The sequence below is a fragment of the Polypterus senegalus genome, chromosome 13, assembly GCF_016835505.1.
Source record: "Polypterus senegalus isolate Bchr_013 chromosome 13, ASM1683550v1, whole genome shotgun sequence".
Taxonomy (NCBI): Eukaryota; Metazoa; Chordata; class Cladistia; order Polypteriformes; family Polypteridae; genus Polypterus; species Polypterus senegalus.
In genome coordinates this window covers 80303832-80321470 of record NC_053166.1, presented here as the reverse complement: position 1 = coordinate 80321470, position 17639 = coordinate 80303832, and the positions used below count along the sequence as shown (strand labels likewise).

Here is a 17639-nt window from a genome sequence, read left to right as displayed (position 1 = left end):
ATCATATTCCATTTCATTCACCTGTAACTGACATTCAGCTGTGCTTATCAATTAAACCTAATAGCATTTCTCCTGTTGTGTCAATAATTGTTAGTTTCATTTAGTTAAATCATATGATAATGATAATGTCTATTTCTTATGATTGGGACTTCAATAGCATCATAATACTAATATAAGTAACAAGAACCTGTCAAATAGTTTTGCAGAATTTGCTTTAGATTTAAATGTTATCTTTAACAACTAGTAGGGAAAACCTGGGGGTTGGTGGCAGGATTGGCACTCCAGTCACTGTAAAGCACGGATGTGCTCAGTTCCTAATTTGGGATCCTGAGGTGGTTCGTTGTGTGGTAAGTGAGGCAATGTGCTGTATCAGTGCATACACCCAACACCCTCCCACTCTCTTTAACACTACTCTATCCTCTAGTGCAGTGTTTCCTAACCTCAGTCCTGGGGGCACACTGTCGCTGCAGGTTTTTGTTCCAACCAACTTCTATTTTTAATTGGAGTCCTGAGCTAATTAAGTGATGTGTTATTTCCCAAGTTCTGTGCTTTGGGAACAATATAGAAATTAGAAAACTAAGTTTGGTATATATATATATATTGTGGTGATTATTCTTGCCAAAATAATACGTCACAAGACAAAACAAAGTTTTGGGGACCGTCCCCGTATATTGTCGTCCAGACAATAAAGAAATAAAGTGATTCAAAGTCTTAAGTCAAACAATGAACATTTTACTGAAGCCAAAATGGCGGATTTATAGCAAAAAGGATTATGGGACAGGAAATGGTTGGCAGGAAGTGACGTTGCAACAGGAACCGAAACCAACGTCATCATGATGAGACGGAAGTGAGGTTATTTGATGGAGCTGGAAGTGACATCATCATGGTTGGCCGGAAGTGACGTCATTGCGGCCATTTTGGAAACCGGAAGTTGAGGAATTATTTTTCTTCAGGTTTTCTGTTGACCAAAAGAGATTTAGGTAAGTACCACGTGATAACCCTCTATCTCGCGATGTTTCACTCACCTTTAGGCTCTTTGACTGCCTCCTAATCGCACATGTGTGACAATATATATATATATAAATACTAGCAAAATACCCGCGCTTCGCAGCGGCGAAGTACTGCATTCAAATTTTTATTAGGAAGAAAATTAAACCTTTTTAAACTGTGGGACAATATGCCAATAATTATTTGTTAAGGATCTCTTTGTATACCATGTTGTCAGTTCGGCCCTCCGGTTGTAACATGACCAAGCTGTGCGCTGAGCTTACTCTTGAGTATGCAACTTACAGTTGGCCATGTGAACAGTAATCTTGTCTCAAATCTCACAGCTTGGATTGCTGCTGTCATAATCGGTTTGAGATCCATGGTTTGTTTCAATTACGACAGTATTTGCAGGATTTGTTGTGTTGAAGTGACATTTGGCATCTGTCAAGCGTTGTAAGCACACAACCGGTTTCATCGATAAAATCACATCCAGCTTTTGAGAGTTTAAACATTCATAAACATCAAAGTGTCCACTACTGAAATCGTCACCTGTGAATCTAAGATGTTTAAGAGGCATTGGCGGTTGTCGAAAGGTGTAAAATATTTGGCCATTTCGGTACACTTGAAAGCGACAACCGAACAATTCAGCGGCAGCCATCAACTCACATGCAGAACCATAGGTGAAGGGCTTAAGCATTTCACTCTTCAAGTGCTCCTGTGTAGTATAATTATCTCCTGTACCGTCATCAGTCCACACCTTGAACCTGTCCCAGTCATTCAATACATAAGACAGAATGTTCCTCCGGATATCAAGAGTGAGCCTGATATGGCCGTGCAATATGTAACAAAGAGAATGGAAAAGGTAGGTGGTATCTCCGGGCATGGAAACCACTCGGTAAGTGACAGTTCTTTGATCGAAAGAATTTCTTGAAGATGGGCCCATAAGTAACAAAGACTGTTGAAAAGTTTAATATGGCATCCGACAGTGGCATCATACTACCGAAATAAGTACGTACATTGGTTTCAGTTAGTGGAGGGAAGCCGCCTACCAAATTTCGAGAAGATGGGGCCATAAATAAGAAAGTTCAACATGGCGGACGTTGTTGACCATTATGACCATTACGCGTAGAATTTCGAAATGAAACCTGCTTAACTTTTGTAAGTAAGCTGTAAGGAATGAGCCTTGCAAATTTCAGCCTTCTACCTATACGAGAAGTTGGAGAATTAGTGATGTTGGAAAATTCAATATGGCGGCTGACAGTGGCGTCATACCACCGAAATAAGCACATACATTGGTTTCGGTTAGCTAAGGGAAGCGAAGCCACCTACCAAATTTCGTGAAGATGGGGCCGTAAATAAGAAAGTTCAACATGGCGGACGTTGTTGACCGTTATGACCGTTACGTGGACAATTTCGAAATAAAACCTGCTTAATTGTTGTAAGTAAGCTGTAAGGAATGAGCCTGCCAAATTTCAGCCTTCTACCTACACGGGAAGTTGGAGAATTAGTGACGTTGGAAAGTTCAATATGGCGGCTGACAGTGGCGTCATACCACCGAAATAAGTATGTACATTGGTTTCGTTTAGCGCAGGGAAGCCGCCTACCAAATTTCGTGAAGATAGGGCCATGAATAAGAAAGTTCAATATGGCGGACGTTGTCAACCGTTATGACCATTACGCGTAGAATTTCGAAATGAAACCTGCTTAACTTTTGTAAGTAAGCTGTAAGGAATGAGCCTTGCAAATTTCAGCCTTCTACCTATACGAGAAGTTGGAGAATTAGTGATGTTGGAAAATTCAATATGGCGGCTGACAGTGGCGTCATACCACCGAAATAAGCACATACATTGGTTTCGGTTAGCTAAGGGAAGCGAAGCCACCTACCAAATTTCGTGAAGATGGGGCCGTAAATAAGAAAGTTCAACATGGCGGACGTTGTTGACCGTTATGACCGTTACGTGGACAATTTCGAAATAAAACCTGCTTAATTGTTGTAAGTAAGCTGTAAGGAATGAGCCTGCCAAATTTCAGCCTTCTACCTACACGGGAAGTTGGAGAATTAGTGACGTTGGAAAGTTCAATATGGCGGCTGACAGTGGCGTCATACCACCGAAATAAGTATGTACATTGGTTTCGGTTAGCGCAGGGAAGCCGCCTACCAAATTTCGTGAAGATAGGGCCATGAATAAGAAAGTTCAATATGGCGGACGTTGTCAACCGTTATGACCGTTACACGTAGAATTTCGAAATGAAACCTGCTTAACTTTTTTAAGTAAGCTGTAAGGAATGGGCCTGCCAAATTTCAGCCTTCTACCTACACAGGAAGTTGGAGAATTAGTGACGTGTGGAAAATTCAATATGGCGGCCGACAATGGCGTCATACCACCGAAATAAGCATTACATCGGTTTTGGCTAGCGCCGGGAAGCCACCTACCAAATTTCGTGAAGATGGGGTCAGCCTTCTACCTACACGGGAAGTTTGAAAATTGGTGACGTTGGAAAATTCAATATGGCGGCCAACAATGGCGTCATACCACCGAAATAAGTACGTACATCGGTAAATTTCGTGAAGATGGGGCCATAAATAAGAAAATTCAACATGGCGGACGTTATCGACCATTATCGACCGGTATGACCGTTACATGTAGAATTTCTAAATGAAACCTGCTTAACTTTTGTAAGTAAGCTGTAAGGAATGAGCCTGCCAAATTTCAGCCTTCTACCTAAACGGGAAGTTGGAGAATTAGTGATGAGTCAGTGAGTGAGTCAGTGAGTGAGTGAGTGAGGGCTTTGCCTTTTATTAGTATAGATACATATATATATTGTGGAGGAGTGCCGGCTTCTCATGCCGGTCTTCACCCCCAGGCCAACAGGAGGAGCTCTCCTGAAAGCAGGATCGTACCCCAAGGTCCAGCAGAGCTTTACGGACTTTGTAGTATTTATACACAGCCCTGCTGGATACCTTGGGGACCACTAGGAGTCACTGTGGTGGGGGCTTATGGGCTCTTTCATGCCTTATGACCCAGGAGTACGTCACGGTCACGTGACGGGAAGGAACGACGTGCTCCTGGGTTGAAGTGAAGAACTGATTGCCCTGACCTGGAAGGAATAAGGAACTGTGGACTGTTGGTACAGAAACACCTCTGGGTCATGGGCTATAAAAGGATGATGGCTCAGTCCATACACTGAGCTGAGCTGGGAGGTAGAGGAGCAAGTGTCTGGGCGAGGAGGAGAGATTATTGTGTGATTTAGTGATTTATGAGTAGTGTGGAAGGTGCTTGGTGCACTGTGAAAAATAATAAAGAGTCTTGGACTTTTATCCGGTGTCTGGAGTTGTACCTTAGGGTTCAAGGGAGCACTAGTGCCCCCTACTGCCACAATATATATATTACTAAATGTCTTTATCAAGAGCATCCAACTTAGATGTTTTTATTACTCTTATTATAGTGCATTTAAATCAAACATGAGTATTTGCAGTGGATTTAAAAAGTATACAGAACTCTGCACTTCCTGCACACTTCATTATGTTGCTGATTTAATTTTAAATTGATAAATGTGCCATTTAACCCATCTATCCTACACTCAATAACCCATAATGGAAAAGTGAAACATGTTTTCAAAAAGGTTTGCAAATATATTAAAAATCAAAAGCTGAAATCTCTCATTCATATAAGTGTTAAGACCCAAAATTCAGTACTTTGTAGAGGCTCCTTTGACAGAAATTAGAGCTTTCAGTATTCTTAGGTAAGTCACTTCAAGTTTTTCCCATCTGGATTTGGTCATTTTATTCATTCCATCTGACATCTCATCTCCAGCTCCATTAGATTGGATGAAAAGCATTTGTAAACCACCATTTTCTGGACACTCCACAGAAGTGGAGGTTTAAGTCTGGACTTAGACTGGGTGACTCAAAAACAGTGAGAGACTTAGCCCAAAGCCACTCCAGCATTGACCTGGCTGTATGGTCACTGTCGTGATGAAGGGTGAACTGCTGGCACTCTGTGCACTCTGGATCAGGTTGTCTTCAAAGACCTTTCTGTAATTGGCTGTATTCATCCTCCCCTCAGTTCTGACCAGACTGTTTGTCTCTGTCCCTGAGAAGAACCTGCATAGCATGATGATGCCACCACCATGCTTTACCACAAGGATAGCATTAGGGAGGTGATGAGTAGTGCCTGATGCCATAAGACTAAGGGATAATGGAGGAAGAGTAAATTAACCTACACTAGGAAAGTCTGAAGGATAATATAGCTGAATGCAACATAGCAGTGTGGCATGAGAGACATCTTATTTCTCTAAAATCATAAATGAAATTTCTTATAATCCATAATTTTCTACTATCGATCATCTGTTAAACCCAGCTCCTGGAACGGAACCCACTATAGAGACATCAAAAGCCAATTGCAATATTTTTGCAGTATATTTTAAGGAGAAAATAAATAATATAAGACTTAATATATTGCAAATGCAAGGAGCAAAGAGGAAGTAAGTACAGTTATGAAGAGGATGAAGAATGGAAAGGCTGTTGGTACAGATGAAATACCTGTGGAAGCACTGAGGTGTTTAGGAGAGATGGCAATGGAGTTTTTAACCAGATTGTTTAATGGAATCTTGGAAAGTGAGAGGATGCCTGAGCAGTGGAGAAGAATGGAGCTTTTCCACTGCATAGTACGGCACGACACGGTTCAGTTCAGCTCACTTTTGGGGGGTTTTCCACTGGGAACAGTACCTGATCCTTTTTTTAGTACCACCTCAGCCGAGGTTCCAAGCGCGCCGAACCGTTACCAAAACGTGATGTGTAAACTCTGCTGGTCACTGATTGGCCGGAGAAAATCGTCATTACTGCGTCACTGAACTTGCGACACGAGACACAACAGACCCGCTAGATTTTTAGCACAGCCAGCGAAGGTTTGGACGTACCATTTTGTTTTAACCAAAAATGGCTGTTTTGTGGTCTATTGAGGAAGTACAGACGTTCCTCTCGTTGGTAGCCGAGGAGCAGATCCAGCAAGAGCTGGATGGGGCGATGCGGAATGAAAAAGTTTTTCAGGAGGTCGCTTGTGGCGCGTTTACGATGATGTCACGGCAGTAGAGGCGGCGCAACTATAACGACACGTGAATAATCCCGCCCACTCTAAAGCGGTACTAAACTGCAGTCGAAACGCAAACCGAGCCGAACTGAGCCGAACCAAGGTGAGCTGTACTGAACCGTGCTGTGCAGTACTATGCAGTGGAAAAGCGCCAGAAGTGTACTGGTACCGATATTTAAGAATAAGTGGGATGTGCAGAGCTGTAATAACTACAGAGGAATACAATTGATGAACCACAGCATGACGTTATGGGAAAGAGTAGTGGAAGCTAGGTTAAGAAGGGAGGTGATGATTAGTGAGCAGCAGTATGGCTTCATGCAAGGAAAGAGCACCACAGATGTAATGTTTGCACTGAGGATGTTGATGGAAAAGTATAGAGAAGGCCAGAAGGAGTTGCACTGCATCTTTGTGGACCTGCAGAAAGCATATGACAGGGTGCCTAGAGAGGAACTGTGGTATTGCATGAAGAAGTCGGGAGTGGCAGAGAAGTACGTTAGAGTTGTACAGTATAGGATATGTACGAGGGAAGTGTGACAGTGGTGGTGGAGGAGGGATTACATCAGGGATCGGCACTGAGCTCTTTCTTATTTGCAATGGTGATTGACAGGTTGACAGATGAGATTAGACAGGAGTCCCCATGGACTATGATGCTTGCTGATGACCTTGAGATCTGTAGTGATAGTAGGGAGCAGGTTGAGGAGACCCTGGAGAGGTGAAGATATGGTCTAGAGAGGAGAGGAATGAAGGTCAGTAGGAACAAGACAGAATACATGTGTGTAAATGAGAGGGTAGTAAGAGGAGTGGTTAGAATTCAGGGAGTAGAGTTGGCGAAGGTGGATGAGTTTGTATACTTGGATCAACAGTACAGAGTAATGGGGATTGTGGAAGAGAGGTGAAAAAGAGAGTGCAGGCAGGGTAGAATGGGTGGAGAAGAGTGTCAGGAGTAATTTTTGATAGACGGGTATCAGTAAGAGTGAAAGGGAAAGTCTACAGGACGGTAGTGAGACCAGCTATGTTATATGGGTTGGAGATGGTGGCAATGACCAAAAAACAGGAGACAGAGCTGGAGATGGCAGAGTTAAAGATGCTAAGATTTGCATCGCGTGGAACAAGGGTGGACAGGATTAGAACTGAGTACATTAGAGGGTTAGTTCAGGTTGGACGGTTTGGAGACAAAGTCACAGAGGTGAGATTGTGTTGGTTTGGACATGTGCAGAGGAGAGATGCTGGGTATACTGGCAAAAGAATGCTAAGGATGGAATTGCCAGGTAAGAGGAAAAGAGGAAGGCCTCAGAGAAGGTTTATGGGTGTGGTGAGGGAGGACATGCAGGTGATGGGTGTAACAGAGCAAGATGTAGATGACAAGAGGATATGGAAAAAGATGATCCACTGTGGCGACCGCAAATGGGAGCAGCCAAAGAAGAGGAAGAAGAATATAATGCAAACAGTGAAAATAACCCTTACAGAATCAAAGCCTCTTTATTGCAATATTGTTTTAATAAATTCATCTAAATTGCAGAAAATACTCAGCTTAAGTTGTCCACCTAGTGCCGGATCTGATTCCAACAAGCTATCTAAAGAAGTCTCAGAGGTTTTAATTGGCAGTGTATTGGTTAACTGCTCCTTAGATACTGGCATTTACCAGATTCTTTAAAGACTGTGATAATTAAACCCTTGCTTAAAAAGAATAACTTAGACTGATATGAAGGGTGGCACAGTGGTAGTGCTGCTGCCTCGCAGTAAGGAAACCTGGGTTCGCTTCCCAGGTCCTCTCTGTGTGGAATTTGCATGTTATCCCCATGTCTGTGTGGATTTGCTCCGGTTTCCTCCCAAAGACATGCAGGTTGGGTGCATTGGTGATCCTAAATTGTGCTTGGTGTGTGTGTGGGCTGGTGCCCTGCCTGGGATTTGTTCCTGCCTTGCACCCTATGTTGGCTGGGATTGGCTCCAGCAGACCCCTGTGACCTTGTGTTAGGCTATGGCAGGTTGGATAATGGATGGATGGCTCTGATATAAACAATTTTAGCCCAATCTCCAACCTGCCTTTTCCAATGAAAATTACAGAAAAGGTTGTTTTCAAGCAATTAAGTGACTACTTAAACCAATCTATATCCTTGACAAGTTTCAGTCAAATTTTAGATTCAATTAGAGTATTAAAATTGACTGAATTAAAATAATTAACAATCAATTGCATAATGTAGATGCCAACAAAATCTCTATTCTTGTCCTCTTAGATCTGAGTGCAGTGCTTGATACCATAGATCACAGTATTCTCGTTAATCGTCTTAGATTGGCCATTGTGACAGTGTACTACACTGATTTAAAATGTGTATACTGTACATCAGAAAGAATATATTTTGTACGTTATGGAGACTCAAAGTCTGCAATTCACGATATTGAATGTGATGTACACAGGGGTCTATTCTTAGCCCACTGTTATTTTCCCTGTCTTAGGTCATATTATTTCATGAATATGGTGAATTATCACAGCTATGCTGATGACACACAGCTTTGTTTATAGAATCAGACAACACAGATTGTCCCTACCATGTTATCCTTTGTCTTGATAACATCACTGAATGGTTGAGATTCGACTTCCCTAATTAAAATGAGGGAAAAAATGGAAGATTATTTGCAGCAACAAGAATATCCTTTAGAACTGATTTTAGAATATTGTTGATCATATATAAGGATGTTAACAGTCTCATGCCTGCCTGTATTTTGGAATGTATCTCACTCTATTTTCCATCTTACAATCTGAGATCCTCCAAACACTGGTCTGCTCAATATACTGAGAACCAGGTATAAATGAACTGGTGAGGTGATCTTCAGAATACTCTACAAATAGAGATTTGCCAGGCTGGCACTGTGGAAACCTTAAAAAATTTCTGAACACCTATTTTTTAATTTTTTAATTTGACTTTCACTTAGTCTATTATGTATTCCTTCTTTAATAGATTAAAATTTATTATAATTTTATAATAAGATTTTTTATATTTTTAGTATAATTTTATAAGTGACTAATCCATTTTCTTTTTTCATGGTCCTCTGCAGTGACATTTTGCACCACTGCTCTCAGTCCACATTCTCTGATGCTGCTGATGATGAAGATGAAGATAGAGGCTGTACATGTCTGCAGTGAACCACCACGAGGTGCTCTGGCCACCCTAACCTGACACTGACAGGCAGAGACACAAGTTCCTTGGCACAACAAGGGAAGCCCTTTTTTGCTTGCTCCCCACAATACAGCATCAATAACACAATCCTTTTTCTATTCTTCTTTCTCTCTTCCTCTTCTCCTCTGGCAGGCTACATCTGACTCCCTCCTGACTCTGCCTCCCAGAATAGTGGCCACTGACTCCTTTTAAGCCACACCCAGGAGCATTCCAAGTGGCTCATTAGGGATGTCTGGAATTACTCCCAGGTGTGGTGGATGCAGCCCCCACTGGCAGCATCCCCAGAACCCAACAGGTCTGAGCTGACAAATAGCCCTGTGGACTCTGAGACACTGTTGCACCCCAGGGGGGCTGCCAAATAGCAACTCGAGGAAGGTAGCACCCTCCATAAGTCATCTCCCCCTGTTCTTCCATTATGGAGGCATCCCAGCCAGGTAGTGGTGCCATCTGCCAACTGTCACACTGCATAAATTGGACATAGACTTCACTGGATGAAACTTCTCTTTAAAATGAACATTCTAATGTCCTATACTCTTACTGCATAGTTCTTTTATTATTTCCTTATGTTATGTACTATTAGAACAACTTTACTAAAAATAATAAGGAACAACATAAGTTCATTTATGTTAGGCAGAATGCCTAGTGGGGTATGGATGGCTTTTTGACCCTTCACATTTTTGTTTTCTACAGCTTATCTGGATTTTTTTTCTTGTTCTCCCTTGTCAACGGACTTACCTTTAGAGACTTAAAAAATAATACATATATAAGGATTCTACCAATCTAATAATTATTTTATTTATTTTAAGTGAGTCCATATTAATTGATCTTTATTTATTCATCATTATTCTTACCTAATTTTTGTTTTTCTTGTCTTTCTTCTGTTTCTTTGACATTTTATAAAGCCGTTTGAGCTACATCCTATGCATGAAATGTGCTATAGAAAAAAAAAACATAAAACGTTCTTTGCCCGACTTGGAGTTCTGCCTGAAAATTTCAGTTTTTGTCTTATCAGACCAGAGAATGTTTTTATTCGGTCCTTTAAATGACGTTCGGCACAGTCCAAGCAAGATGGCTAACTAAAGATGTAAATGCCTAGAGTGCTACTGAGATTAGATTAGATTATTTATTTATAAAAGCACATTTAAAACAACAGAGGTTGCGCCAAAGTGCTGTACAAGAAAGCATTAAAATAAACACAATACAAACAATCATGCAAAAGCAGATTAATAAAACAACCAATTATAATATCCACCACAAACCCATCATCCATCCATTATGCAACCCGCTATATCCTAACTACAGGGTCACAGGGGTCTGCTGGAGCCAATCCCGGCCAACATAAGGTGCAAGGCAGTAAACAAACACTGGGCAGGGCGCCAGCCGACCGCAGGGCACACACACACACACACACCAAGCACACACTAGGGACAATTTAGGATCGCCAATATACCTAACCTGCATGTCTTTGGGAGAAAACCCACCCAGACACGGGGAGAACATGCAAACTCCACACAGGGAGGACACAGGACACCTTACTGTGAGGCAGTAGCGCTACCACTGTGCCACCATGCTGCCCAATCCTATCATATACAGTGAAAGACAGAAGAAAACAAGTAGGTCTTAAGCCGACTTTTAAAAACCTCAACAGAAGATGAAGACCTGATGTGCAGAGGCAAGTCATTCCAAAGCCTAGGAGCAACAACTGAAAAAGTTCGGTCTCCCCTTGACTTCAGCCAAGATCTTGGCACCACAAGGAGCAGTTATCCAGATGACCTCAGTGCTCTTGGTGGCACATAGAGGTGAAGGAGGTCACAGATATATTTTGCAGCGAGACCATGCAAGGCTTTAAAAACAAACAAGATTTTAAAATCAATGCGACACTTCACTGGTAGCCAGTGGAGAGAGGCTAAAATGGGGGAGATGTGATCCCTTTTTCTCAATTCAGTCAAAAATCTAGCTGCAGTGTTCTGAACCAGCTGAAGGCGTGACAGAGCGGATTTTGCAGACCCACACATAAGGAATTACAATAATCAAAGCTAGATGTAATAAAGGCATGAATGACTGTTTCTAAGTCCTTCTGTGATAGAAAGGATTTTAGTTTAGAAATTTGCCTCAGTTGGTAAAAACTGGACTTTACTACTATGGAGATTTGTGTTTCAAAACATAGTGATGACTCAAAGATGATACCTAGGTTTCTGACAACATTACGAATCATTGCTGCCAAAGGTCCTAAGTGCATGCCGATTTCAACTGCAGATGTGATAGGACCAAAACTAATGACTTCTGTTTAATTTTCGTTTAATTGCAAGAAATTTTGTGCCATCCAATATTCAGTATGAGATGGCCGTCCTTTTGGCAGATTTTCCCATCTCAGCAAAGGACTTCTGAAGCTCTGTTAGAGTGACCACTGCATTCTTTCTCGACTCCCTCACCAAGGCCATTCTTGACTGGTTACTCAATTTGGCTGGATGGCCAGCACTATGAAGAGTCCTAGTGGTTCCAAACTTCTTCCATCTCACAATTATTGATGCCTACGAGCTTCTAGGAGCACTCAAAGCTTTAGAAATGGTTTTATGCCTCACCGCAGTTTGATTGCTGAGGTCTATAGAGTTCCTCGGACTTGGCTTGGTTTATGTTCCTGACATGCAGTGTGAATTGTTGGACCTTTATTTATACAGGTGTGTGCCTTTCTAAATGACTTCCAAAAAATTTAATTTGCCAAAGGTGGACTCTTCTGGGCGGCACGGTGGCGCAGTGGTAGTGCTGCTGCCTCGCAGTTAGGAGACCCGGGTTCGCTTCCCGGGTCCTCCCTGCGTGGAGTTTGCATGTTCTCCCCGTGTCTGCGTGGGTTTCCTCCGGGCGCTCCGGTTTCCTCCCACAATCCAAAGACATGCAGGTTAGGTGGATTGGCGATTCTAAATTGGCCTTGGTGTGTGGGTGTGTTTGTGTGTGTCCTGCGGTGGGTTGGCACCCTGCCCGGGATTGGTTCCTGCCTTGTGCCCTGTGTTGGCTGGGATTGGCTCCAGCAGACCCCCGTGACCCTGTATTTGGATTCAGCGGGTTAGAAAATGGATGGACTCTTCTAAATTCTAGAAATTAAAGGAAACAGGACGCAACTTGACCATAGTTTGGAGTGCCAGTGGTCTGAAAACATACCTAGATGAGAGATTTCAGTTTGTAATTTTTAATAAATGTGTACACTTATCTGAAAACAAGTTTTCACTTTGTCATTATAGGATGTTGAGTGTAGATTGATGGGCAAAAATGGCAAAGTTATCCGTTTAAAATCAAATCTACAACACAATAACAATGCAGAAAGTGAAGGGTTTGAATACTTTCTGAATCCACTGCATTTGTGTAAATGTATGGTTTTATGATCTTCTGTGTAGGCACTCTGAACCTGTCCTCAGTGAATTCAATTGAAAGGTGTAATGTCAAGGAGTATTATTTGTACACTGTGCCATTAAAATGTAAAAAAATTCCAAATAACTGCATCATCAAAAATGAAATAACTAACATGATACTACTGTTGTTGTTTTTACCGTTGTCAGCACATTCATGATTTCAGCATTGTTGGCTTTTGATTCGTCAAAACGTTGGATGTTGAAAGATGCTATCTTGAGTGCTTGACTTTCTTGAAGTGAGGTCCCCAGAAGCACCAGCAAGATAAAGATATTCATCTTCAGCGCTGTAATATAAGGAATGAAACAGTCCTTGAAGGGGTTACAGAAGTTTAGATTTAAAACTATATCTATACACTCATTGCTGAACCTGCTAAATGAAGTCTAAATGATATTTTTGGGAACTCACATACAAAATAGTGGTTAGGCTTTGATTTTTATTTGAATATGTTTCTCATATTATCCCTGATATCATTGTCATTTTGATAAAGAATACTTATCTATAACTTCTGCTGCTCAAATTCTGCTGGTCTTTTCAATTGTATCACGTGCTTATTTCCAAAGAGCCTTTATCTCAACTTTTGGTTACATTCTTCTCCTAGGACCCCTTGTTCCACTACATCCAAAACCTCAGTTTTCCATTTACATTGTCAGGCATCCAGAAATGCCTTTTGACTGCCTCCCATTTTCTATTAGTAGTAGAGTCCCAACACCCCTTTGTTGGACTTACTTAGGGGTGCGTTTTCGTGTAACATTTGGCCCCCCAGTTGGGTTAACTGGCTACACACCATTTAAGAGGTATGAAAACAGCAATCACTCACGTTACTGAACTTAATACAAAATACTGTAACAGCAAGAATGTAAAATAGTAAATTATTTACTGAACATCAGACAGAAATCTCAACAATAACAATAAAACACAATCCCAAGCACCACCTCACAATTATATTATTCTAATTCATGAATTTTTACATTCATTGACATCCAGTACACTTAAAACTTGGCCCTGTCCCTCACACTACCGATGACACAGTCCTGAAACAAAAGTCTGATTCGATGCTCACGATATATGCTTGTTCTATGTAGGGAATTGTCTGAATTGTGAAACTGTAGGAAAAAAGGCAATAAATAAGGCAGCCAGTTAGTGCATTCCTGTTGACAGAAAGCTGGAAAAGTTTCTGCCAGATTTCCAAAAAGCTCTGCTGTCCATGTATTTTCTGAGATTCTGCCTCTGGCATCTTACTGATAGAGGAAACTAACCACTCTTCTTCAAAAGCTTGCACTACTTTGATGGGGTGTGTGGTCAAGTAAGCGAATGACACGCTGGAGAGAATAAATGTTGGGGCACTAACCTGGTCCTCCCTGTTTAATTCTTGTAGGCTTTTATCTTAGAGTCAAAATAAATTGCTGCTCTATGGTACAAAAATAAGCAAAAAAAAAAAGTAAATTGCCGCTTAGGCAGAGGTGTTTCTCGAAGTTAAGTCACGAGGAAGGAGCTTCATCCTGTGATGGGCTCTGATCTAAGAATGATATTTCCTTTTGGTATTATTGGAACTTATAATCGTTGACCTGAGGGCTGCCCCCAGTAAGCTTCCTCTTACCACTGTGAGGGAAGGGAAGAGGACATGATTAGTGCCAATGCCTCATTTCATCCTGGGGTGGCATTAAATACCTTATACAAGCCCTTAGGGTGAAAGAGAGTGTACAGGGTATTACTCTTTCCCCGGTAATATCTGCCAGCTAGTGCCAATCCAGTTGTTTTACTTCAGCAAATAAAAGTGCTGCTTGTCCTTTTTACTCTTGTCTAGATTTCATACTTGTTTTCCTTTTTGAAATTCCCTCCCAACTTCTAAATGTGACTATTTTTTATCCATTATGCTTTTGTGCTATTGTGGCAACTCCAGACTCCGATTCATCTGGCAATTCTCTACTGCCTTGTCGGTGCATCATCACTATTTGCCGTACTCCACCTGACCTTACACAGACAGGTAACATTTTTTTTTTTTTTTTATTAATTTTATTGCAATCCATACAAATCAATCAAGTTTTACAAAAGAAAAATTGAGTTAAGGACAAATCGATCCCCACCCCTGAGAGAGAGAGCAAGGCAAACGGCGTAAAATTTAAGGCTTGTAAACATACCTAAATTAATACAAAGTAAATTCTCTGTGCTTTATGAGCTTATTTTTAAATATTACTGATTAGATCCTGCCATGTTTTGAAAAATGTCTGTACAGATCCTCTAACTGAGTACACAGACAGGTAACATTTCACACAGAGACAACAAACAAATGATGACACACGGTTCAGAATTATAAATATGTGATGGAGCAGCACTGGCCTCTTTTAAAGCTTCACCATGCATTCACCACTATTTTATGACCATTACTCTAACTGTTTGGAACTGATCACATGTAGTAACATTCAGTCCTATTAGTGTGGCCTGTTTCCCAGTGTATGTGTTCTATGCCCACCTTTATTTATCTCATTCATTCTAGGAGCTATTCTGTCAATACACTAGTAACCCATTCTAGTGGCAGATGTAGCACATATGCAGCACAGTATGAATGTGTTTAATTGAACAAAAATCTTCACTCTTCTAAAAGAAAGGATTTATATTCATACATTTTATATATTATACATGGCTGCTATCTGCCTAAATCCCACAACAGTAAAGGGATTTGGGGCATGTAGTGTGGTAGTGCAGACCGAAATATTAAAAAGACAGATATCAAGAGATGACTGCTTTGGAGACTGGCCATTGTATTTGAGATGGTTAGCTGGGCATCCCACCCCAACCTAAAAGTAAGGGTCTAAACCTGTAGAGTAAGGATTTACATCTGTGCAATAAAGCCCAGTTGGGCAGATACAGTTTGCTTAGCTTGTTTTGAGAAGATACTTTATATTGTCCCCAGAGCTGGGGCTAGGTTATTTTGTGCCCTATGCCAGGCTTATTAATGTGCCAGTCGGTGGTTCAATAGCTAACCCATGCAGCTGGGTTCCCATCCCCCTTATGATCTGAGCCCTAGGTGAATGCCTAATTCACCTTAAAGGTAGCGCCAACCCTGGTTGTCCCTACAGTACTTAGTTTCCCCTGAAGCACATTTTGTTATTAGATGGTTGGTGCTGTTCTGATTCCCATTATCCCTTATCTGTTTTTTTGTTTTCTTATTTGATGTAATTATTTCAAAACTATACATTATTTAATATCTTTTTTTATGACTTGCTTTGTAGTCAACTAGGCTTTTACATTCAAGGTATTCATATTAATTGATATTTGGAGCAACCTAAGTTGTATGTTCATATATGTTACATCTATAATAGGATATCATTGATTGTCCAAGTTGAGCAGTGATGTGTGCCACTTTATAGACTGTATATTATATATTTATATTGTCATGCTTGGGAGACAGCTTAAGGGCTCTGGTGATGGCAATTACCCACCAAACCAGACGTTGAAACTGGGTTCTCATGTTTTCCCTCTTCATCATTCTGCAGAATGGAGGATTAAACCCCATTCCACCTCTTACATCATTTCCATTGCACACCCTCCCGGACCTGCCTACCTACCTACCTGGATTCCATAAAACCGGAAATTCACCCATTTTCTGCTTGCTCTTTGTCAGACTCATGTCTAAAAGATTTTGTTTTTGTCTTTGCAAAAAGACCAACTTATTTCAATTTGCTTTACATTATATGGGGTCACAGACTTGCCCCAAACCGTTTTTTCATGGTGTTTCTCTTCTTTTACTACATATACAGTACCCTGTATATGTAGGTGTATTATGCTTTAGGAAAAATGGAATCCCCATAGAGACTGGCAAATAACTCTTGAGTGCCCCAGAGCTTGAATAAGAGACAAAAGTTTTCAGATATAAAAGTTAAAAATGTAAATGTTGCAGCTGAATATCTTATCTACAAGATGACGAATTTATCATAATGAAAATTTGAAGAGAAAGCTTGTATTACTCTCCTTGGAATCTCTTGCTGGTGTTCAGAAATGTTTAGATACAGCAAATCCATAGGAAATTCTAACCCTTACGTGACTAGATGTATTTATCTGCCTGATAGAAGGTGTTGTATAGATTTGCTCCGACAGTGCTTGTCCTGCTGGTGATGCTTTGTAGTATTTTACATGTCAACAGCTGTCTGAAATGCATATATGTCACATTACATTCCCAGTCATTAAGAAACAAAACTACAACATATATATTAGGATACAAAGTGGGTATTGATATCAAACAGATATTATTATTTGTAACAGATACACATTATTAAACACTATAATTGGTTGTCCAGATGCTAAGGGATTACTGGGACAGAAAGGGAACTAATTGGAAGGGCCACACAGGACCAGCTAATAAAAAAAGAACCTTCTAAATGCCAGCATGGGGTGACATAGCATGTGTAACTTGATTTCACCAAGGGCACCAAAATGAGGGGGGTGCTATGGGGAGTTCACAAGGTATTAGATTTATTCATATAATCTACACAAGGTATTAGATTTATTCATATAATCTACTAAGTGGCATCAAATAACTTTATATGGGGGCTACAGGAGTGAGCCTATCAATTCCCAATTGGAATTTTACTACTTGGCTTTTTAAATGTGTTTAGCGGATAAAAGAAAAATATACATGTGGGGCCACCAGGGGGCACTTTACTAAAATCTCTTTAAGAGTATGTCTGATTCTTGAAGTCATTCCTGTCTGAATGAGCCTAAGATAAGAAGGGTAAATTGACTCAAGACTGGCTTAACTGGCAATGACGTACTGACGTAAGGCCAGATATTCCGATAGTGGATAATAAGAATTGATATAAATTCTCAGGTAGTAGTGGTGCAGTGTCTAAGACTTTAACATTAAACCACATGTCTGCAGGCTCAGTTCCTGCCTCTGACTTGATACATGACCCTGAACAAATGATGTAAACTGCCTGTGCTCCACTTGTCAGAAAAATAAAAGGTATGTAAACAATTATGGTAT

General features: G+C 40.9%; 1 protein-coding gene across 1 annotated transcript in view; it reads right to left on the bottom strand.

Annotated features, from left to right (window-relative positions):
• LOC120542484 (deoxyribonuclease-1-like) overlaps nt 1-17639 on the bottom strand; it is a 52222-nt gene that overhangs the window by 29763 nt on the left and 4820 nt on the right. The window contains exon 2 of the mRNA XM_039774989.1: nt 12796-12941. Coding sequence (XP_039630923.1) covers nt 12796-12933 — 138 coding nt within the window. The 5' untranslated portion in view covers nt 12934-12941. The remainder of the gene's footprint in view (nt 1-12795; nt 12942-17639) is intronic.